General features: G+C 37.7%; 1 protein-coding gene across 2 annotated transcripts in view; it reads left to right on the top strand.

The window, feature by feature from the left end:
• The first annotated feature begins 4,696 nt into the window (after positions 1-4,696).
• Positions 4,697-23,963, top strand: part of LOC128986284 (homeobox protein vnd-like) — a 40,407-nt gene continuing 21,140 nt past the window's right edge. Inside the window, exon 1 of one of the 2 annotated variants that reach the window (XM_054406562.1) lies at positions 4,697-4,821. In XM_054406562.1, the coding sequence (XP_054262537.1) occupies positions 4,709-4,821 (113 nt within the window). In that variant the 5' untranslated portion in view covers positions 4,697-4,708. The remainder of the gene's footprint in view (positions 4,822-23,963) is intronic. The other variant, XM_054406563.1, reaches the window with a different exon arrangement.

Genomic DNA, 23,963 nt, shown 5'->3' with positions numbered 1-23,963 from the left:
CCACACTAAAAATACCCCCGCCGCAGCAAACCTGCAGACTAAGCGAATTTCAACTTGTCTGATTACATTTTTACTCAAATATTTCCATAAATAAGACATATTTATTCCCTATTTAAATAGCATTAAATTTAACAAGTGCTTAGGTTTGCTGCTACGGGGAAGGTAAAAAGTGTTTTTTGACCATACGTGAATAGTATGGGATGAAATAAATAAATTTGCCAAATTTTATCAATATATATCCATAAACAAGTAAACTACAACAATTTTTATTTTCTCCATAAGAATAACATGGGAATTTTAAATTAAACTATTTTTTAATTTTCTCCGTGACCGTTAGGCATACAACAGCGCTTCAATATACTAAATTATTTCTTTTTTTAAGCTCTACAAAACGGTTTAGAAATAAATTGCAAATTTTTTTTGTTTTTAGGGTAAAAAATGGGAAAAACACATTTTTACCCCATAAAACCCCCCATAAACCCCTGTTCCCATGGTCCGATTATGCTGGATCACGAACTCGTTCGAATAAACGTAGGTTTACACGTTTGTACCAAATTTCATCAAAATCGGATCATTTTTGCTCGAGTTATCGCGCTAACGGACACATATATATATATATGAATTTGAACGGATGGTGTTTTTGGCCTCTAGGGACCTCAAAATGAAAAAAAATCGGTCCCGCGTCCAGGTCTTACCATGAGTACTACGGTAATAGCTTATTCCCTATATGGGAAATTCGCTAAAACTATTTTTTTTTTTGCCTTGAATCAAACCACTAAAATTTTGATTTCCAGGCGAACAACATAACTTAAACTACAAATAAAACTACTAACAACGAATTTATTCGGTTATTGGGTCTGATGATGATTGGAATGTCCAATCGAAATCGATCACCACTTACCATCATTTATGTATACCGTCTTGTGAGTTAATAGTATAAGCGTAAGTATATGTTTTAAGTGTTATTAGACGTATCTTTTATTTACTTTCCGTAAACAAATTGGGAAACATTATCCCATACCATTTTTACTACAACCCCTCGTTGATTTGGATATACAACAAATACTTTAATATTTTTCAATGAAAAGGCGACCATACAAAGTAGAATATCTGCTACCTTTTAGTATGTGCCTGCATGCTCTATGCATAATTTTGGACGATAGAAATATATAGTATGCAAATAATCGATTCTATGGTTGTTCTAGAAGTAAAATTGTAACTAATATTTACTTAAACGGGATTTTCGGTGAAAACAAATGGATTTATATAATGAGATTAACCAATCTAGTAAATAATAGTTTCACAATTTAATTTTTAAGATAACACGTTTTAAGTTTTGGTTTCAAGATTGTGCATCAATAATACCACAGACAAAATAGTACTCTCTGTCTCGTGAAAATTCAAACTTAATAAAAAAAAGGAGCTATAACGGGGCCGTTTGGACACTCCTTTAACAGTGATAAAAAAGCTTAAAAGAGCTTGAAAAGGAATTTTTTGTCAGAAAATGAAATACAAACCAGTAAAGTACTGGTCAATGTAACCTGCACACCACCACATACAAACTCCTGTCGATTGGACTGGTAGTGTTAAAAGGGCCAGGGTTTACTATGCTAAAATCATGTGACAATGGATTTGTGAGTGAGATAGATAACCACAACACACGGCGAGGAAGTGAAAAATCAAACCAAAGTCAAAGTGAACCAAAGTCAAGTACAATCGAGTAATTGTACGAAGCCAGGATCGTGACGTCACATACTCGAGATAGGCAGAAGTGAGAGGCTATAAACTTATTGAACATTGTGGGAGCAATTGCCTACTCAGGTTCAATAGCTACATGAGTTCAGTCGAGTACCTGATAATAGGAAATCCATCATTTGGGTATACTCTCAATAATCGCGATTGAGCTGGAATCGGAAAGGTTTGATATATACAATCAATTAATGTCTATGTTACTGTTTTATGAACTTTTTGTTGAACTGGTTTTCATCTAACATGTGCGTTTCTCGTGTGCTCGTTTTTATAGAACTTTTTTTAAGACCTGATTACATTTTGCTTGTGGTTGTTAGTGCTCGCCTACTTATCAGGAAGTTGCCGCGGTGCGAACCTGACTCCTAAGAAAAGTCACAAGCTTTTGTTGGCTATAAACTTTACCCACCTGGTTCTTGTTCTAGGTCTAAGGATAGATTCTAGATCTCGAAACGTAGCGAATGTTGAATAAATCAGTAATGAATCAATGAATGACTTCCTCAGTAATATGTTTTTATAATTCAAATGCAGGTGTATGTCGAGGATTAAAAGGTGCGTCAACAAGGATTTCAACCACCTTATTTTGTAGCAGGAGAAACATGGACACACGAGATGAATACCAAATCTCTAAACATCCATGTCTTTTGAAAGAAATATGCGTACTGTCCAATGGACATGATAGCAGCCTTAGGCAAGTAAGTCGTTTATAGGAAGACAGACCTTTGAAGATCTATTCGATACAGAATCCTATTAGATGATAGTCTGCTACAAAATTCACCCTTGATGCATATTCCATAAGTTTATGATCAAGATGGAAACCAACAAGAACGTGAATAATTAAATACAATTTACATACGTGATTAAAAAATTATCATTTTGAGCCTTATTCTACAATACTTGTCATTCGCCTATTGGGCCTGATGATTGGAGTGTCCAACCGTAATCGACCACCACTTACCATATATTAAATATATTTATCGTCTTGTAAGTTAACAATAGTGTAGATATATGTTGTGTTATTAGACGTATTTTCATTTACGTTCCGCCCTATTCTACCACAGTACCTCGTTCAGTACCATAGTTACCTCGGCTGTCAAAGGATCGTATTTGTGATAAAAAAACACCTTGCTTTTTGTGTCATGTAAGGTTAAGTCTGAGCAAATTGCTCCTGATAGACTTTGTCCTTCACTATTCATTTTTTAGTATATTTAAAAAAATTTAAATAATTGCTACAGCTAATCCATATTTATAAATGGTATGTGTACCCTCAGGGTTTATAACTAAATACGACGTAAAATTTGTCTGAACTTCGCCCTAATGGATATTTTTAGATTTTATATTAATTTCATCCGGTTCTTCAATAATTTGCCGCTATATTAACAGTTTGTTTGGAGTGAGGCACACTTCTAACGATACTTTGGTTCAACGACGTGCACTAGACGCTAATCTCCAACTCAATTCGAGTACGACTATGTTGTAGTTTTCAAAGAGAGGCCAAAAAATGCCTCTTATTTGGGGGATTAATTTTAAGTGCGACATTGTTCTCTACCAACGATATGTTCTAGATAATTGAGCAATTACTGTTAAATGTGGTATTTTGTTGCCGAAAGAAATAGTCAAATCAATTGCACTATTTTTTGTTTGAAAATCCGATTCTTGTTATGCTATTTATACAAACTAAGCAATCGACGACTGTGATTTGTAAACGTTGTTTATACAAATTAAGCAATCGACGACTGTGGTTTGTAACCGATGTTTATACAAATTAAGCAATCGACATCGGTGAGTTGTACCCGATGTTTATACAAATTAAGCAATCGACGACTGTGGTTTGTAACCGATGTTTATACAAATTAAGCAATCGACATCGGTGATTTGTACCCGATGTTTATACAAATTAAGCAATCGACGACTGTGGTTTGTAACCGATGTTTATACAAATTAAGCAATCGACATCGGTGAGTTGACAGCTTCCGTGAAGGAACTGTGTGAGAAGACAAACAGATAAGAGCCTCGGCCGCTCCTTGAGTAAAGATTGCACGAGCGGTTATCACCTTGGACGTCAGCTGGTACAACTGTAATATTTTTAATCAGTACTTGACACGTTTGCCAAATTAATTAACCTATTTTAAGTGAGATTTTAATTTTTTGCAAACATTTTTTAGTGATGTTTAAACCGTCATCTTGCAAAAAAAAAAACGTAAACATGCAAATGGTTAACCAATGGTGTTTTACATATCAGATTCAAAAAATTAATACATTATGTGAAACAAACATAGGCTATTTGTTATTCGCCTCCTTCATCGTAGTTTCATTTTTTGTAGTTCATTGTGAATAGATCTATGCAACTTCAATTTCATCTCAGCCACTAGATTCAGACATGCCAAATCATGACAACAGCTTCTTTCATTAAAGAGTATGGAAGTCTCATCTTTACAGTTGTGACAAACATGATACTGTAACACCAAGGTTTGCGTAACATAGTGTGTAGTATGTAATGTACATCATATGCATCTTAAAATGATGCAACATTTGAAGATACGTTTCAAGCTTTTTCTTGATTCAGATGGCTTTTGCCATTGCTATTCATTCTAACAAAATATCCAAGTTATATAGCAAATCCAGGGTCTGGAACATCCCTTTCAAAAACAAAAAATATACCAATGAGAAAAAAACAATAAATTCAAAAAATAATCGAGTATGAGGTAATAACCATTTCTTCAATGCTGAAAATATAAAAACTTTTTGTAACATTGGTTGTCACATTGAATGATCATCATAAATCTTGAATATATTCAATTTTGCCTATAGCTAATCAAATACCAACACCAGTAGTTTGAGGCGAGATGTAGAGGATGCGCGGCGCAGTCACCTGATAAGTGACACCTGCCGATTATCCTATCAGTATTGATAACAGGTTCGATTGGGCCAATAGTCAGTGATAGTCAGGTGTTTGGGCGACATGGCGCTGTACAACTCCTACGACGCGGACCCCAGCTACATCAGCGACGGGTCTACATGGCACTTCCTGCCTCCGGACTACCCCATCTCTCCAGAGGACGACTTCCGGTATGGGTGAGTTCAATTGTTTATTAAGAGAATGTTTCAAGAACTTTTGGCTGTATACTTCGTCAAGGTTGTGTAAGCCATGTTGAAAAGCATCAGCGGGAGTTGTGTAAAGACTTAGAATATAGGTAGAACTAGGCCTACTGTAGAAGTTTCATTCCTGTAAATATGTAAAGACATACAATCACCTCCAGGGGGTGCTGAAGGTGCTCCAGCACCCCCTGAAATTCTCATAAAATTCAGTTATTAAGTTCTTACATTTTCCTATGGTCCGCAATGAATCGAAATAAGAGATTTTAAATTCTCAGATCATCTTACGCACAATTTTGCTCTAAAACTTACAACAAAGAAGTTTAAAATTTAATCCAAAATTTACAGCCTGGACCCCTTATGTGTTGGGGGGGCTAAACCCCCCTTGCTGACCCGTAAATGTAAACCCCCCCCCCAAAAAAGAAAATCCTAGCTACGTCCTTGTTAATTTGTAGAGTGGATTAAATTTACTCCTTTAGCCAGTTTAATAGAAATGAGAGTCATTGCATTGCATCCGAATGCTAATGTTAAAGGACCGTTGTCTTATATGTGGTGTTAAGATTAGCAGCTTAGACCCATAGTTTTGGTCGTGGTTTTTTGGAGAATCTAAACCTCAACGGAATTAGTTGAAATTGTCTAGTTGTCTGCCGTTTTTGGCAGATTACTATTTTAATTAGTCCTTAGTAAATTTGCCAGTATTAAAATTAAAACTTCGTCAAATTGTGTCATCTTTAAAACATACAACTGGCGTTTTGTAATATCTTTGATGGTAGATTAAACCAGGCATTCTATTTGCATGTTAAAGTTTTAGCATGAACTAAACGTACTACCTTAGTCATTTTTAGAAGATTAATGACAGTAGCTTAATTAAATTGAATCTCAAAGTCAATGAGAAAATTGTATGCCCGTCATATATGGTGTGACAATATATTACCAACACTTCTATGTCTTGTCTTTAGTTTCTAGTTTCTTTGAAGAATCAAAACCTCATTGGATTCTGTTTGAATTGTCAAGGTTGTTTTTGGCTGACCCGGGATTGAATTAGCTCTTTTACTACGTAGGTATAATTTGCCGGTGTTAAATTGGCCTCAGTAAGGATTTAAAGTTTTTAATTGAAAAAATCCCTTACTTCTTGGGCGAACCAAAAAATTTTAAACACCTAGCCTAATGGTCTTGGTCTAGTCAATACTACAACATATAGACGCATTCTTATGTCAAATCCCCTTTAGGGCTCCACCCCAGTGGCTTTGGAGTTTTCCATGTTAAACTTATGAGTATTCATATTTTAAAGGTCCGTGAAGTTGGCGTACCCATATTAGCGTATCCACTTTTGATCATACCAATCGTTAGTTCATCGTTAGTTCTTGATAGTTCCCAAATTTTGTCGTTAGTTCTCAAAAAATAAAAAAGTTATAGCCGATAATAAGTGGGTACGCTAACTTCACACTTCCGGGTTCTAGCGCACGCCGTTTCCTGATGAGAAATGTTTACATCTATATATCAATCGTTAGTTCTTCGTTAGTTCTCGATAGTTCTCCAATATTAACGTTAGTTCTCAAAAAATAAAAAAGTTACGAGGCATACAAAGTGGGTACGCCAACTTCACAATTATAGAATTTCCAGCAGGCACACTTTTTTGAATAAAAATGCTTACATCTATATACCAATCGTTTGTTCTTCGTTAGTTCTCGATAGTTCTCCAATATTAACGTTAGTTCTCAAAAAATAAAAAAGTTACGAGGCATACAAAGTGGGTACGCCAACTTCACAATTATAGAATTTCCAGCGGGCACACTTTTTTGAATAAAAATGCTTACATCTATATACCAATCGTTAGTTCTTCGTTAGTTCTCGATAGTTCTCCAATATTAACGTTAGTTCTCAAAAAATAAAAAAGTTACGAGGCATACAAAGTGGGTACGCCAACTTCACAATTATAGAATTTCCAGCGGGCACACTTTTTTGAATAAAAATGCTTACATCTATATACCAATCGTTAGTTCTTCGTTAGTTCTCGATTGTTCTCCAATATTAACGTTAGTTCTCAAAAAATAAAAAAGTTACGAGGCATACAAAGTGGGTACGCCAACTTCACAATTATAGAATTTCCAGCGGGCACACTTTTTTGAATAAAAATGCTTACATCTATATACCAATCGTTAGTTCTTCGTTAGTTCTCGATAGTTCTCCAATATTAACGTTAGTTCTCAAAAAATAAAAAAGTTACGAGGCATACAAAGTGGGTACGCCAACTTCACAATTATAGAATTTCCAGCGGGCACACTTTTTTGAATAAAAATGCTTACATCTATATACCAATCGTTAGTTCTTCGTTAGTTCTCGATAGTTCTCCAATATTAACGTTGGTTCTCAAAAAATAAAAAAGTTACGAGGCATACAAAGTGGGTACGCCAACTTCACAATTATAGAATTTCCAGCGGGCACACTTTTTTGAATAAAAATGCTTACATCTATATACCAATCGTTAGTTCTTCGTTAGTTCTCGATAGTTCTCCAATATTAACGTTAGTTATCAAAAAATAAAAAAGTTACGAGGCATACAAAGTGGGTACGCTAACTTCACAGTTATACAATTTCCAGCGGGCACAGTTTTTTGAATAAAAATGAATATATCTATATACCAATCGTTAGTTCTTTGTTAGTTCTCGATAGTTTTTCAATATTTACGTTAGTTCTCAAAAATAAAAAAAAGTTACGAGTCATACAAGGTGGGTACGCAAACTTCACAATCATACAATTTCCAGCGGGCACAGTTTTCTGACTATAAATGCTTATATCTATATACCAATCGTTAGTTCTTCGTTAGTTCTCGATTTTTCTCAAAAACGTACCCTCAACTATTCTTTCAAACATTCACAGCATCGTTCTTAAACAGTTTCAAAATACGTTCAAAATTAAAAGTGTTAGGTTATTAATATATACCGAGAATAAATATTGTTATCTTATGATAAATTAGTTATAATAAAATATTAATTGAAATTTAGTTTAATGATTTGAAAAAAGGGGATTTTATTCAAGTTCCATGCCTTTAGCCGGCTCCAGACTGTACCCACGCAAAGTACAGAACAGCAACTCGCCGAATCGCGAGTAGTATGACAGCAAATGCTCGTGCTCGTGTTTTCCGTTCATTGCCGGTATTTTTGCACACATCAAAGTGAAGGAATATTTTTGCCATTCTTGAAACGAACAGTTGGTGGGAAAACAGCACATGTGTGTAGACACATGTAGATATAGATATAAGCATTTATAGTCAGAAAACTGTGCCCACTGGAAATTGTATGATTGTAAAGTTTGCGTACCCACTTTGTATGCCTCGTAACTTTTTTATTTTTGTAGAACGAACGTTAATATTGGAGAACTATCGAGAACTAACGAAGAGCTAACGATTGGTATATAGATATAAGCATTTTTATTCAAAAAAGTGTGCCCGCTGGAAATTCTATAATTGTGAAGTTGGCGTACCCACTTTGTATGCCTCGTAACTTTTTTATTTTTTTAAAACTAACGTTAATATTGGAGAACTATCGAGAACTAACGAAGAACTAACGATTGGTATATAGATATAAGCATTTTTATTCAAAAAAGTGTGCCCGCTGGAAATTCTATAATTGTGAAGTTGGCGTACCCACTTTGTATGCCTCGTAACTTTTTTATTTTTTTAAAACTAACGTTAATATTGGAGAACTATCGAGAACTAACGAAGAACTAACGATTGGTATATAGATATAAGCATTTTTATTCAAAAAAGTGTGCCCGCTGGAAATTCTATAATTGTGAAGTTGGCGTACCCACTTTGTATGCCTCGTAACTTTTTTATTTTTTGAGAACTAACGTTAATATTGGAGAACTATCGAGAACTAACGAAGAACTAACGATTGGTATATAGATGTAAGCATTTTTATTCAAAAAAGTGTGCCCGCTGGAAATTCTATAATTGTGAAGTTGGCGTACCCACTCTGTATGCCTCGTAACTTTTTTATTTTTTGAGAACTAACGTTAATATTGGAGAACTATCGAGAACTAACGAAGAACTAACGATTGGTATATAGATGTAAGCATTTTTATTCAAAAAAGTGTGCCCGCTGGAAATTCTATAATTGTGAAGTTGGCGTACCCACTTTGTATGCCTCGTAACTTTTTTATTTTTTGAGAACTAACGTTAATATTGGAGAACTATCGAGAACTAACGAAGAACTAACGATTGATATATAGATGTAAACATTTCTCATCAGGAAACGGCGTGCGCTAGAACCCGGAAGTGTGAAGTTAGCGTACCCACTTATTATCGGCTATAACGTTTTTATTTTTTGAGAACTAACTACAAAATTTGGGAACTATCGAGAACTAACGATGAACTAACGATTGGAATGATCAAAAGTGGATACGCTAATATGGGTACGCCAACTTCACGGACCTATATTTTAAAGGAATAAAAGAATTTTGTCAGCTGTTTTAACTACACAAGTTGGTTCTATACTATTAAAACCATCATTGGCTATGGTAGATGTGCTATATAGTATACCGTAAATTAATAGCTATTTACCTAACCCGCCATGTTAAACTTCCCTATCCCAAGCGTGATGTATACAACTTCTTTACTTCTTCTTCGATGTAAAGTTGAAAAAACTCACTCGGTGATGTAATGAAACCCATTTAATTAACATTGAGTGCTTAACTTAAAAATTATACCTCTATCTCCATAGCTATTACCTTACAAGTGTAGTAAGAGCGTTTTTACATCACGCAGGTGAATGTTGTGCAACGAGCGGAAGCGAGTTGCATAATTTACCGAAGTGATGTAAACACGCTCTTGCGTAACGTGTAACGTACAAGATTTTACCTGACCCGACAATATACAGGAGGTTACGAACAATATTTTTCATTATCCATTTCACTCATCTTCTAACAGTAACGTTCATTTACAAACAAAAGCTAGGTTAGGAAAATTCTTCAAAACATAACAATAAATTTCAAGCGCACAGCTGATTTCTAGCGTTGAACGTCGTTGGCTCCATAGAGGTATATTTTTTAAGCTAAGCACTCAATGTTATTTAAATGGGTTTCATTACATCACCGAGTGAGTTTTTTCAACTTTAAATCACTCGAGAAGTAACGAAGTTATATACATCATGCTTGGGATAGGGAAGTTTAACATGGCGGGTTAGGTAAAAGAAAAAAAATTTCTTAAACCATGTCCTCTCCCTTTGCAAACGCAAAGCACGAGTATAACTGCAATAAGCATTTCATACTTATACGCCAACCCCGTACGAAGTACGGGTACTCTGTTAGTAACTTACATAATATACCGAAATAGTGTGAGCGGAGTAGATTCCGATCATAAATTGCAAAGATGAGAACCAAGAAAAACTTGGTGGAAGAGTGAAATAAAATTGTTTAAGAAAATAAGATTTTTGCTGTTCAAAAGTCATCACAATTTAACATAAGATTTTTAAATGGACGCATTTGTTACAAAAAGTTATCAAATTAAAAACACTGCAGAAGTCACTAAAAAGGTCTGAAACGTCAATACTATTATGGTATGAACACACCATATCAATGAATTGATTGATAATTGGTATAGTTCAAAGAGATATTGGCCAATAAAACATTTATCAAATAAAGTAGTTTAAGCTCTATCGTAAAAATTACCTAAACGTAAACGCGACATGTGCTAAAACCAAAAACTTTGAAGAAGGTATTAAAATATAGAATTAAATTTAAACTATTTTGGTTTTATTATATTGTCAGTTACGTAATTAAAGTAAACAATGTCTTACGAACGAATAAGCTTTAGCAATTCTTCGTACACCACCTTCTCCTCTTCAGTTGGTTCGTATGTCCACCTAGTCCCTTCTTCATCTTCATACACACCAGGAGGGATCCGATAAGCATCCTTCTTGATTTTCACTATGCCTCTGTAAGGATGGAAAAATTCAAAAGGAAAAACACACGAGCACATCCCGTTGTAGCACCACCAGCATAGGAGTAACAAGTAGGAGGAAGGAAAAACTACTAAAAATGTTTTCAGGAACAGAATGACGAAGTGTGAAAACCTTCTGGTGGAAACATTTAGAATTTCGTGCACGAGACAAGGAACTCCGAAAAATAAATATTTCCAAAGCGACATCTGCAAGCAACTCTCCGAATATTGGTCATTTTCGGTGACTTGGAACGCCCTGTCGTCCTCAGCTTGGGTGCTTGAGTTGGTCAAAGGAAGAACACTGGCGATTTCAGGCATCTCTGGTGTTCCACTTTCGTAATCCTTCTTGAATCCATCCAGATCGTAGTCATTTTCTGTCACAGTTCCGTTTAAAAACGTTTCTTCAGTGGAATCATAGTCTTTCCCATTCACTAGTCTCTTCTTAGGGGACTTTCTAAGCTGGTCTAACTCGTAGTCGATTTGGTAGTCGTATTCTCTCAAGGGAATTTCTCTATATTCTTCTCTTGTCTCTGGTTGATTGTCAGTTAAACTGTCGAACCGTTCTAATTTTCTTTCGTCAATCACAAGGCCTAGCGATGCCAACATTTTGGAGGGGATTCGTTCAAGATCTTCTTCGAAGTCACTGGAGCTAATCCTTATATCATTCTTCCACACGAGTCTGGTTTCAGAGATGTATTGGAAAACTTCAATTGTCACTAATAATGTGATGAGTTTCATAATTTGTTATTTTAAAAAGTGCGTTTATGGATAGAGAACTTAACATTTAACTTCCTCTGAAAAACATTTTCTTGTAGAATCAAAACATAACTGCACCACATTTTGTCTCAGCTGTTGGTGTTGGTACAATAAATCAGAAAAAAATAATGTCTACTTTGTCCAAACAAACGCTAACACTTAACTTAACAGGTGTAAAAATATAAGTTTTATAGGTATTTAATTATTGTTTTATTTTTGCGTTTTAGGAATAGAAAGGGGTTCAAATCTTATCTATTAACAGTTCTTTAAGGCTTCTGCTCGTGAGATACCAAACTAAAAAGTTATTTCTTTAATGCGATATTCACTCTTTTGCGTTCCTCAATAGAAGTCCTCGCCAAAAGATACTCACTAAACATTCATAAATGGCTTGACGTTTTTGTAAATTCAGTTTTTGACGACAACTAGCTAAACGAAAACGAACTTTACAGTGAGTAAGACTGACACAAAATGTTCAAATCAATGCAGACAGACACGTGTGTGCGCCGCCTCTGAACATGACGAGGTCTCAAAGAGCATGAGGAAAACCAACGAGAAAATGGATTTCCTATGGACAAAAACAATCGGCTAAACGAAGAACAATTATTTTTTTAACCTACGTAAAATGCAAAGGTTACAGAAATTCACCGGCTTAAAAATGAATGCATAATGACTAGTTAGTTGTTATATGTTTGTTGTCCTTTGTTTGATCAACCATAAGGTTCATTAGAGAGGAGTGTAAGATGTGTTTAGTAGTTAGAGGTGCACCCAACATATCTTTATCCCTTTCACATGATATATATAGACTTATCATCTACACTTAGTCCTGCAAAATCCACAGACTGTTCTTCCTTTTTTTTCTCATTCACTCTACCATACAATCCCCTCCACCCAGTTATCCACCAACGACTTATCAAATGACTTTAACATTCCCCGGAAATAATCCAGGAGCGGATGTTGGATGAATGGGAGGTGGCTAACGACGATCACGGCCTTGGCTGAGTCGGATAAGTGAATGGACGGATGAATGGAAGCTGTTTATACTGACATCAAGCTAATGGGGCCACCCGCATGCCTCTCAAAAACACTTTACCCTTTCCCGGCTACCGACCGTGGACTTTTGTGGGCCTTAGGGATTGAAGATTGAATACTATTTGACAAACGTAGAGAATTCGATTCGATACAGTTTTCATTGAAACACAATCGTATGTAGGTCTTAAATATACTTCCTGGGACTCATTACTTCTGTGATTATACATGAAGTGGGTGTCAAGTTTTTCTCTCATGTGGTTTTACTTCACGACTCATGCTGTCTGTTGGCCAACGGTTTTACATTAGTTTGCGCCTCAAGAAGAATTGATTAGGCTAAAACCCTCGAGGTTACTGATATAGAGCTAATACATTATCTTGTGAATATTCTGGCTTGAAGATCGAATAAACTTTGACAAACGTGGGGCATTTGAATCGATACAGTTAATATTAAGTCAAACAATCGTATGAAGAGGTATTATCGAAACACACCTCTTGGAACTTGGAGGATTACGTCAGAGCTCCTCGTCACTTCTCCAATTATTCATAAGTGGAAATAAAATGTTTATATATTCTTGAGTGACCATCAAACGTAAAATAAGAATAACAGTAAAAAGACTCATTTAAGCTTAAGATTAAGCAACCAAAAACTTTAGAAAATGAATTTCCAGCATATCATTTTCCACGATCAAATTAATCGGATGTTATGTTCGATAAAAATAGCTTCGACCTTTACAACACAAACTCCTTTAACCACTCAAAATGTACCAAGAATAAAATATAGACTTCTTTTTTGGTCTGCTTAAATAAATCCATATCCATAAACGATTTTACAGTGACATTTCCGTGTACAAATAACTTGTCACATTTTATTCACGATACGTAATCATAAAAGCCTAAATAGTTTCCTCTATTATAGCCCGTGTTAAAGGGGGTGAAGGACATTATCAACTTTATTGATAGTAAAATCTCTAATGTCAACTGGACCATTGAGTAAAGCTTAATCTATTTAACCTTTACCACCACCATTACGTCTGTTGTTAATGGATACACTTTATCATGTTTAAGGTCCCAATCCTGATATTACATAAAAAACATCGCCAACACAATGAGGTAATGCCTGGAAGTTGTTCTTAGCGAAAAAAAATTTAAGGTTGTTTTTTTTATTTGCAGATTAAATATGACTTAAGCAAACGAATGAACGATAGTAATCCCGAGTACAGTGTTGTTTTTTTCTGTAAAAGCAAAAAAAAATATCCCTGAATATCAATGTATCTCCTTAATGCAATATCCTAATGCGATAACTAAACTAGACGACCACAGAAGAAGAACTTGACAAGTCCAATTTTTTGCATTTTCTGTTTTTTTATATAAATTTGCATAATTTCTAAGATTTACTCAGTACAGAGAAATAACTTTAAACGTCTAGAGAAATAAGTGATAGAAGCTTAAATGGGAGAACTTGAGTTGTACATGTTTTAAAAACGCTGTCATGAAAAATATACATGTGCCTTATCAAGTTCTTCCTCTGTGGCCTTCTAATATAATATGTATACAATTATTTTAACTAAATACATAATCCTAACTAAATACAAAACCTTGATAGCTGAGTGGTTATAACGGTTGCCAAATAGTGAAACGTTCGCCAGTTCGATCCTGAGAATTCTAGAGGCTTTTTGGTGGTCATAATTGGGTTATATGTATATTCAACCTGCGCAGCCCGGTTGCAGAAATTAGCCCGGACAGCCCGGGTCTTATACAGGGTGGCTGGTCATCAGTGTTACAACATTTTTTTGGCGTAAGTACAAAGTAATTGCAGTGTAATGATGCATATAAAAGGTTCTAAGTCCAAAAATTAGCTTCCCAAAGAATAATTTTATGTTTTTCAAAAATAACTATGTTTTCAAACCTAATACAGCTATTTCTCAATTACCGGTAAATGGATTTGAGTAGACAATGTCATTTTCGTGTTCTACATTAAATTTTGAATAAGAATAATAGAAAATGACGGAGGATCAGTTGTAAAAACCCCATTGTAAATAGATTCAAAGATAAAAATTAAGATGTTTCATAAAAATTTAAAAAACATTGGTCTATTGTATTTGTTCACACCCTGTATACAAGAAAGTGGCCGATTATGTTAAAAACTGCGCCATTTTATAAGCTTTCTAACCATATGCTACACTATTGAGGTTTAGATATTCTGTTGTTTGTTTTAGTGGTTTGAATGCCAGAAAACAGGGTGTCTTTAACATTTAAAACATAGAAAGCCGGCATGTATATAAGCAAAAGTTGTATTTTTGTTTCAGCTTGAAAAACAGTAAAAAAGTTCCCTGTTTTCTGGTATTCAAACCACTAAAACAAACAACAGAATATCTTAACCTCAATAGTGTAGCATATGGTTAGAAAGCTTATAAAATGGCGCAGTTTTTAACATAATCGGCCACTTTCTTGTATACAGGGTGTGAACAAATACAATAGACAAATGTTTTTTAATTTGTATCAAACATCTTAATTTTTATCTTTGAATCTATTTACAATGGGGTTTTTACAAGTTATTTTTGAAAAACATAAAATAATTCTTTGGGAAGCTAATTTTTGGACTTGGAACCTTTTATATGCATCATAACACTGCATTTACTTTGTACTTACGCCAAAAAAATTTTGTAACACTGATGACCAGCCACCCTGTATATCAGCCCGGGAAGCCCGGGTGTAGAAAATAAGCCCGGTCAGCCCGGGTCTACAAATTCAGCCCGGGTGTATAAAATCAGCCCGTGCAGCCCGGGTGTAGAAAATCAGCCCGTGCAGCCCGGGTGTAGAAAATCAGCCAGGTTGCAAAAATTAGCCCGGACAGCCCGGGTCTTAAATATCAGCCCGGGATGCCGATTTTATACACCCGGGCTGATTTTCACACCCCGGCTGCTCGGGCTGATTTTCTACACCAAGGCTTCCCGGGCTGATATATAAGACCCGGGCTGCACGCGCTGATTTTCTACACCCGGGCTGATTTTCACACCCCGGCTGAAATTAGCCCGGACAGCCCGGGTTTTATATATTAGCCCGGGCAGCCCTGGTGTAAAAAAAAGCCCGGTCAGCCCGGGTCTACAAAATCAGCCCGGTGTAGAATATCAGCCCAGGTATATAAAATCAGCCCGCGCAGCCCGGTTGCAGAAATTAGCCCGGACAGCCCGGGTCTTATATATTAGCCCGGGATGCCCGGGTGTAAAAATCAGCCCGGGTGTATAAAATCAGCCCGCGCAGCCCGGTTGCAGAAATTAGCCCGGACAGCCCGGGTCTTATATATTAGCCCGGGATGCCCGGGTGTAAAAATCAGCCCGGGTGTATAAAATCAGCCCGCGCAGCCCGGTTGCAGAAGTTAGCCCGAATAGCCCGGTAGCCCGTGTGTATAGAATCAGCCCACGCAGTTTGGTTGTAGAAATTAGCCCGGGTGTATAAAGTCAGCCCGCTCAGCCCGGTTGCAGAATTTAGCCCGGACAGCCCGGGTCTTAAATATCAGCCCAGGCAGCCCGGTAGTAGAAAATAAGCCCAGTCAGCCAGGGCAGCCCGGGTGTATAAAATCAGCACGCGCAGCCTGGTTGTAGAAATTAGCCCGGGTCTTAAATATCAGCTCGGGAAGCCCGGGTGTATAAAATAAGCTCGGTCAGCCCTGGTCTACAAAATCAGCACGGGTGTAGAAAATAAACCCGTGTAGAAAATAAACCCGTGTAGAAAATAAGTCCGGTCAGCCCGGGTGTAGAAAATCAGCCCGGGTGTATAAAATCAGCCCGCGAAGCCCGGTTGCAGAAATTAGCCCAGACAGCCCTGGTCTTAAATATCAGCTCGGATGTAGAAAATCAGCTCGGGCGGCCCGGTTGTACAAAATCAGCCCGCGCAACCCCGGTTGGAAAAAATCCACTCTAGTACCATGAATAAAAAAATCCATGAGGGAAATTGGAGGGATAAGTATTTCGAAAAGTTCCCTCGCAAACTGACAGAATCCGGGTGGTCGTTCAATTGTTTCACAGCCAGGATGAGTGCGAGCACTCTAAGCGAGCCCGGGTGGCCTGGTAGTAGAAAATCGACCCCGGTCTAAAAATCAGCCCGAGCAGCCGGGTCGTGAAAATCAGCCCGGGCTGCCTGGGCTGATTTTCACGACCCGGCTGCTTAAATATGTCGGCCCGGAAAGCCTGGGTGTAGAAAATAAGCCCGGTCAGCCCGGGTCTACAAATTCAGCCCGGGTGTATAAAATTAGCCCGCGCAGCCCGGTTGCAGAAATTAGTCTAGACAGCCCGGGACTTAAATATCAGCCCGGGATGCCCGGGTGTAAAAATCAGCCCGGGTAAATAAAATCAGCCCGCCCAGCCCGGTTGCAGAAATTAGCCCGGACAGCCTGGGCTATTTTCTACACCCGGGCTACCCGAGCTGATTTTCACACCCCGGCTGCTCGGGGTGATTTTCTACACCCGGGCCGCCGGGCTGACTTTCTCCACCCAGGCTGATTTTAATTTTTTAAATTTTAAATTTTTTTTTATTTTAGATTTAAATTTTTTGCAGCCCGGGTGTATAAAATCAGACCGCGCAGCCCGGTTGTAGAAATTAGCCCGATTGTATAAAGTCAGCCCTTTCAGCCCGGTTGCAGAAATTAGCCCGTACAGCCCGGGTCTTAAATATCAGCCCGGGATGCCCGGAAAATAAGCCCGGTCAGCCCGGGTCTACAAATTCTACCCGGGTGTATAAAATCAGCCTGCGCAGCCCGGTTGTAGAAATTAGCCCGGACAGCCCGGGCTAATTTCTACACCCGGGCTACCCGGGCTGATTTTCACACTCCGGCTGCTAGGTGCGATTTTCTACACCCGGGCTGGTTTTTTACACTCGGACCACCCGGGCTGATTTTCTACAACAGGGCTGCCCGGGCCGATTTTCTGTACCCGGGCTGGTTTTAAATCAGTCCTGACAGCCCGGGTGTAGAAAATCAGCCCGGGCAGCCCAGGTGTAGAAAATCAGCCCGGGTTGTCCGAGTGTAAAAAACCAGCCCGGTTGTAGAAAATCGCACCTAGCAGCCGGAGTGTGAAAATCAGCCCGGGTAGCCCGGGTGTAGAAATTAGCCCGGGCTGTCCGGGCTAATTTCTACAACCGGGCTGCGCAGGCTGATTTTATACACCCGGGTAGAATTTGTAGACCCGGGCTGACCGGGCTTATTTTCCGGGCATCCCGGGCTGATATTTAAGACCCGGGCTGTACGGGCTAATTTCTGCAACCGGGCTGCCCGGGCTGATATTTAAGACCCGGGCTGTCTAGGCTAATTTCTGCAACCGGGCTGCGCGGGCTAATTTTATACACCCGGGCTGAATTTGTAGACCCGGGCTGACCGGGCTTATTTTCTACACCCAGGCTTTCCGGGCTGATATATTTAAGACCCGGGCTGTACACCCGGGTTGATTTTCTAAACCCGGACTTCCCGAGCTGATATTTAAGACCCGGGCTGACCGGGCTTATTTTCTACACCCGGGCTGCTTGGGCTGATATTTAAGACCCGGGCTGTCCGGGCTAATTTCTGCAACCGGGCTGAAAGGGCTGACTTTATACAATCGGGCTAATTTCTACAACCGGGCTGCGCGGTCTGATTTTATACACCCGGGCTGCAAAAATTTTACATCTAAAATAAAAAAAAAATTTAAAATTTAAAAAATTAAAATCAGCCTGGGTGGAGAAAGTCAGCCCGGCGGCCCGGGTGTAGAAAATCACCCCGAGCAGCCGGGGTGTGAAAATCAGCTCGGGCAGCCGATTGTAGAAAATCGTAAATTATCATATTTAGGGTTTCAACCCCCTCGGAAGGAGTAGATCTGTCAACACTTAGTACCATCATGAGCTTCCAAAGCTATATATCGCCATAAACAAACATATTTGAAGTATTTTTATTATTTTGATACAAAAATATAATATAATATATATAGTATGTTTTTAAAAAGTCAATGAGGGAAATTGGAGGGATAAGTATTTCGAAAAGTCCCTTCGCTACCTGACAGAATCCGGGTGGTGGTTTAATTTTGGGTTTCAAACCCCTAGGAAGGAGTAGATTTGCCAACACTCAAGTACCACCATGAGCTTCCAAAGCTATATACTGTATTGCCATTAGCAAATATATTTAAAGTATTTTTTTTGTAGTTTAATACAAAAATAAAATATAATATACGTACTGTAGTATGTTTTTAAAAAATCAATGAGGGAAATTCAAGAGATAAGTATTTCGAAAAGTTCCCTCGCTACCTGACAGAATCCGGGTGGTGGTTCAATTGTTTTACAAACCTTCGAAACTGACAATTATAATACGCTTTAATCGTCGCGGTTCAAGTATCTCGGGACGGCCATTAAACACGTGGTGGTTCAATAACAGTCGGGCTGTGTCCGGGCACTGTAAGCGAGCCCGGGCGGCCTAGGTGTGGAAAATCGACCCGGGTCAAAAACGTCGGCCCAGCAAGGAAGGGTTCCCCAAGGAGGCCGATGGGACAGGGCTATACAGGTCGCACGGGGCTGTCGGGTTGGCGACATGGGCCGGGCCGTTGTGGTCAACCCGTCTCTACCGGGAATGTAGAAAATCAGCCCGCGCAGCCCGGGTGTAGAAAATCAGTCCGGGTGGAGAAAATCAGCTCGGGTGGAGAAAATCAGCTTGGGTGGAGAAAATCAGCCCGGGTGGAGAAAATCAGCGGGTTCAAGAGGCTTTTTGGTGGTTCCAAACTGGACCCAGCATCCTTGAAATGGTCCAAGCTAAAGAACCATTTGGATTGAGTCATAAAAAAACTACACATGTCATTCATCCAACACCTTTCAATCATCACCGCCATAAAAGTGTTGTAAAAATCTAGTTTATCTTGTAAATCCCAGCGGTGACAGAATATAATATCCTAAAAGCTCGTTGTCTATACAATCCTTTACTCAACAATTTGGTAGAAACTCATTTAAAATCAACCCCTTGGGGACTCGAGACTCCGTCGCATGACGAATGTAACGAAGTAAGGTGACAGCGGCTCAAACAGTAATTGCGCCGGAGAAGGTGGTAGAGTGGATACTCCAGCGATGGACTAATTGCGCCCCTCACGCCATGGGAACTGAGCCACCTGGTCTGTGAGTGTGTCTGTGTGTGTTTGCTTAGGTGGCATCGCTGCTCCAAATCACCCAGGTTATTGTTATTGCCACCAAACGCCCCAATCACCAAAGCACCGCCGTTTACCAAGTTTTGTGTGTTTAGGTCGAACAGCCGACTCCTGATTTACAAATTTGTTTAGAGTAAACATTAGCCACGGATGTCTTTTGGGTTTGAAAAGGTTTGTAGGTTTTGTCATGCCACCTACGGTAATAGATTTTGTAATTTATTGTTTTATTTATTTTATTGGTAAAAAATGTCAATGCATTTCAAGAAAAAAAGAATTCAGTCAATATTGAACAATTTGTCAACAAATACAATAATTGATATAATAATTGATTTATTCATTCACCGCTTTGCACTACACCATTGCTTACATGTTAAGGTATATTTGTTGATTAGTTATTACTCCCAGTGGCTAATACTCGTTTACCGAGTGTTAAAAATTTCACAAAGGTGATTCATAGCCTTTTTCCACATTGAAATATCTGCATTCGATAACGTCAATAGTGCCTGTAACTGAATAAAAATAGTTATATTGAGGTAAAACAATTTCTATGACAGTTAAAGGAATGTTCACGATCGAACTTTGGAAGAGTACTAGGCATAGATCAAAGGAATAGACACTCCTTTTATTTTGTCTACTCCTTGTATCTATGATATAGGGTTCATGCCTATTGTGGAGTCAGGGAGTCAGCCACTGAGACATTTAAAATTTCAGAGATCTAAAATTCTCTTCCTGTCAATATTTTAGGGTACAATGTTAATAAACATGATTAATTTAGTCGCTGTATTTTTAACACAAACAACCAGTAATAATATTCTCCCAACAAAACTGTCGAGGGTGGCATCGTCAAATGTTAATTGGTGGAGCGAACGTACAACATTAAGGTCAACTTTAAGTATATAAAAAAATGTATAAATCATAATACAAATTAACATCGTTCACTGTCACGATTTGGGGAAAATAATCACTACATTACGAAAATATTTCGAGCAACGGAATCGTAGGGCGGCATCTACAGTTACTCAGAATAATAAAATGTTTATTGGCGGAACATAAAGCTCGTTCGTGTTTCGGCGGGGTGGGCAGCTTCGTCGTTAAAGGATGATTTGTGACCGGGAACTGAACAGGTGGCGCTCCGTGGCACAGACTGGTACTAACTCTAACCTAACCTAATTATCCCATCGATCAACAACAACTCTATCCACAAGTCTTTGGTTCATGCCTCCAGCCAATCAGGGATAAGTATAGCGCAGTGTCAATCTGGTCCTTGTAACTCATATCTACATCTTAATAAACTCTTAATTCAACCATTGATATTGGGGACTGAAATTCGTTTATTCAGCCAAAAATTTAAAAACAACATTTGATTAGCCAAGTCTGAAAAATACAATTCATTTTAGGATAATCTTGAAAAAGTATATATACAAATCAGCTTAATAACACAATAATCTTACCATCTATGTACAACGAAAATTAAGCTTATCATCCTCTGTTACAGATTGTAAAAACTCCTTGACGCTGTAACATGGGATGAGGAATTCATTAGATGTTCTTTCAAACGTTTTATTCAGGCACAGAGATAGGTCATTGTGTAGTTTAATACCGTTATAGAGTGTATGTTTTCTAAAGATGGAGGCTAGATATTTAAAAATGGTAAATCGTGTAAATTTCACATAGTATGGACAAAGATAAAACATACTCCCTTATGGACAAGTTAAAGATTTATCTGAGGATACAATAACGAATATAAACTAGGGAAGGTTAAAATTTGCTATTTCTTGAAGTCGGCATCATCTTGAAGTTGGTGATAGGGTAGTGAAAACATAATTCGCACTGCCCATTGGTGTTTCTTCCAAGTAGGCTTGAAGTAGACAACCATCTAAGAGTAATGGACCAGCTGTAGACAATTGTTTATCCGAAAAGTTCTGAAGCTAACGAGTCAATCAAGTAGAGCGCAACTGTCTAAAATTATATTTTCAATTTTAGTTTTTGTTGCTGTAAAAGTTTATTTGATTTGCAAGATGCTATTTTTTGACGTCGTTGTCTCTGTTTGACTTGATTAAAAGTTGTATTTGACAGAAATAAATAATTTACATAAGCGCTCTGATATAGTGGCTCGATTCAACAGTGTTCATTTTTGTTATATGTACACAGAAACAATAAATATCTTTGTGTCCTTCATATACAACCAAAGAATGTGTATGAATATGTGTTGTTTATTTTCAACTCTAACAATACAGAAGTCTCGCATATCCAGCCCGGTGCTGTGCCAGATCGTAGGTGGGGTTAGTCACTAAGCCTGTTATCACAGTGATAAGCCTATAAGCCCTATCTTGTTATCAATATTGGGATCATGGTGATTTACAAATAGTGAATAACTGTTATCAATGAAACACAGGTGGTGAGTAGGAAACTCGAAAATATCAGTGATACATGCAATTGATATATAATAGGTATACATCCCATTGTTGTAGTCAATTTTGAAATAAATACCCCCGCCGCAGCAAACCTGCCGGCTAAGCGAATTTCCATTTGTCTTAATTGATTTTCAATTAAATCTATTTCAATAACATTAGATTATGCAAGGACCTAGGTTTGCTGCTACAATAGAACTAATAAAGTGTGTTTTTAGTCAAATATTAATATCTTAGTATAAAATAAATAAATTTGCCAAGTTTTATCAAAATATATCCATAAACAATCAAACTACAGAATTTTACAATATTCTCCATAAAAATAACATAGGGATTTTAAATTTAACATTTTTTTAATTTTCTTCGTTACTAATAATTGTACAAAAACACTTTAACATACTAAATTGTTAGTTTTTTAAGCTTTTTAAAAAGGTTTAGAGAGAAATAGGGAAACTTTGTGTTTTGAGGGTCAAATATTAGAAAATTCAATTTTTACGTCATAAAACCCCCGTAAAACCCCGTTCCCATGGTCCGATCATGCTGGTTCGTGAACTCATTCAATTTTATTCCACCCTATACCTTTAAACCAAATTTAATCAAAATCAGTCAAAAACTACTTAAGTTATCGTGTTCACGGATACACACACATGATTTTTCATGTTGCTATATATATAAACAAATTTGAACGAATGGTGTTTTTGGCCTCTGGGGACATCAAAATGAAAAAATAAATCGGTAACGTTCCTAGGTCTTAATGTGCCATCTACGGTAATAACTACTTCCCTATGGGTACATTCTCTAAAAGGAACAAAAATTACGCAACGTATATAAAAACATGTCACAATATGTATGCAAAATTAGCCATTATTAACAGTTGTAGTACCATCAGGGTGGCGAGGAGTAACAAAATTCGCTCGAGGAAAACTCCCCTCGTATCTCGTTTTAGGCCAAAGTATTCACGCAAAATCACTTTTCAACACGCCACAAATCCGGGGTAACAAGATGGCGTGGAAACTTGACGTTGCAACTTTACAGCGGGTAAAAGTGCAGTTGCACTCGGGAATCAATTTGGGAGGCCGCAAGCACGCCACAACTCCAAAACAATTCTGGGGCTGTCGCTCACGTCGACGGGCGACGGGCCCCCGACAGCAAAATTGATTCCACCAGGCTTGCTGTCAAGTGCTGCTTTCGGGGCTGCCTGAAAACTTGAGTAGTGGAAATACTTTTAGGAATTATTTATAGATGGGATAGGGGGTGAATTGATGTTAAGTTTTGATGTCAATGCTCTGAACGCAATCGAAGTTTACCTAACTACAAATTTAATTAGTTTAATAATGATCTAAAAGAAAAACTTTTTAGTTAACTTAGTTCATGCACGGGCATGTTCGTTTCACCCAATTAAAAAACAATGAATATCTAGTTGTGCATTCAACTATTCTATTACTGATCCCATAGATCGTTCCCCCCTATTTAGCACAAACTGCTATTTGGGTATTTTAGACCAAGTAGACACATTTTTTTAACTCTAGAGTATGGCTGTGACTACTACAGGGTGTTTATTCTGCAATTATTCCATTCACATTTTTGCATTTAGGTACTTATTTAAATCGTTAAATATGTGACATTGTGAAAAAACGACTCCTATTTTTGTCTTAAAAATTCATAAACATTGTGCAATGAAAAAATAGCGGTGAAATATTAAAAAAATATATATTTAAACCAACATTGCCAATTCCTCATTAATACTGTGCGAATCATAAAATTATACTGCCCATAAACACACAACGTCTAAAAAAACAAAAAAAACATTGACGGTACGTCGACATATAAGGG

Source organism: Macrosteles quadrilineatus, unplaced genomic scaffold (genome assembly GCF_028750875.1).
Source record: "Macrosteles quadrilineatus isolate MER2022 unplaced genomic scaffold, UCM_ALF_1.0 Scaffold_2__2_contigs__length_208266976, whole genome shotgun sequence".
Taxonomy (NCBI): Eukaryota; Metazoa; Arthropoda; class Insecta; order Hemiptera; family Cicadellidae; genus Macrosteles; species Macrosteles quadrilineatus.
This window is presented reverse-complemented; position numbering and strand designations above follow the sequence as displayed.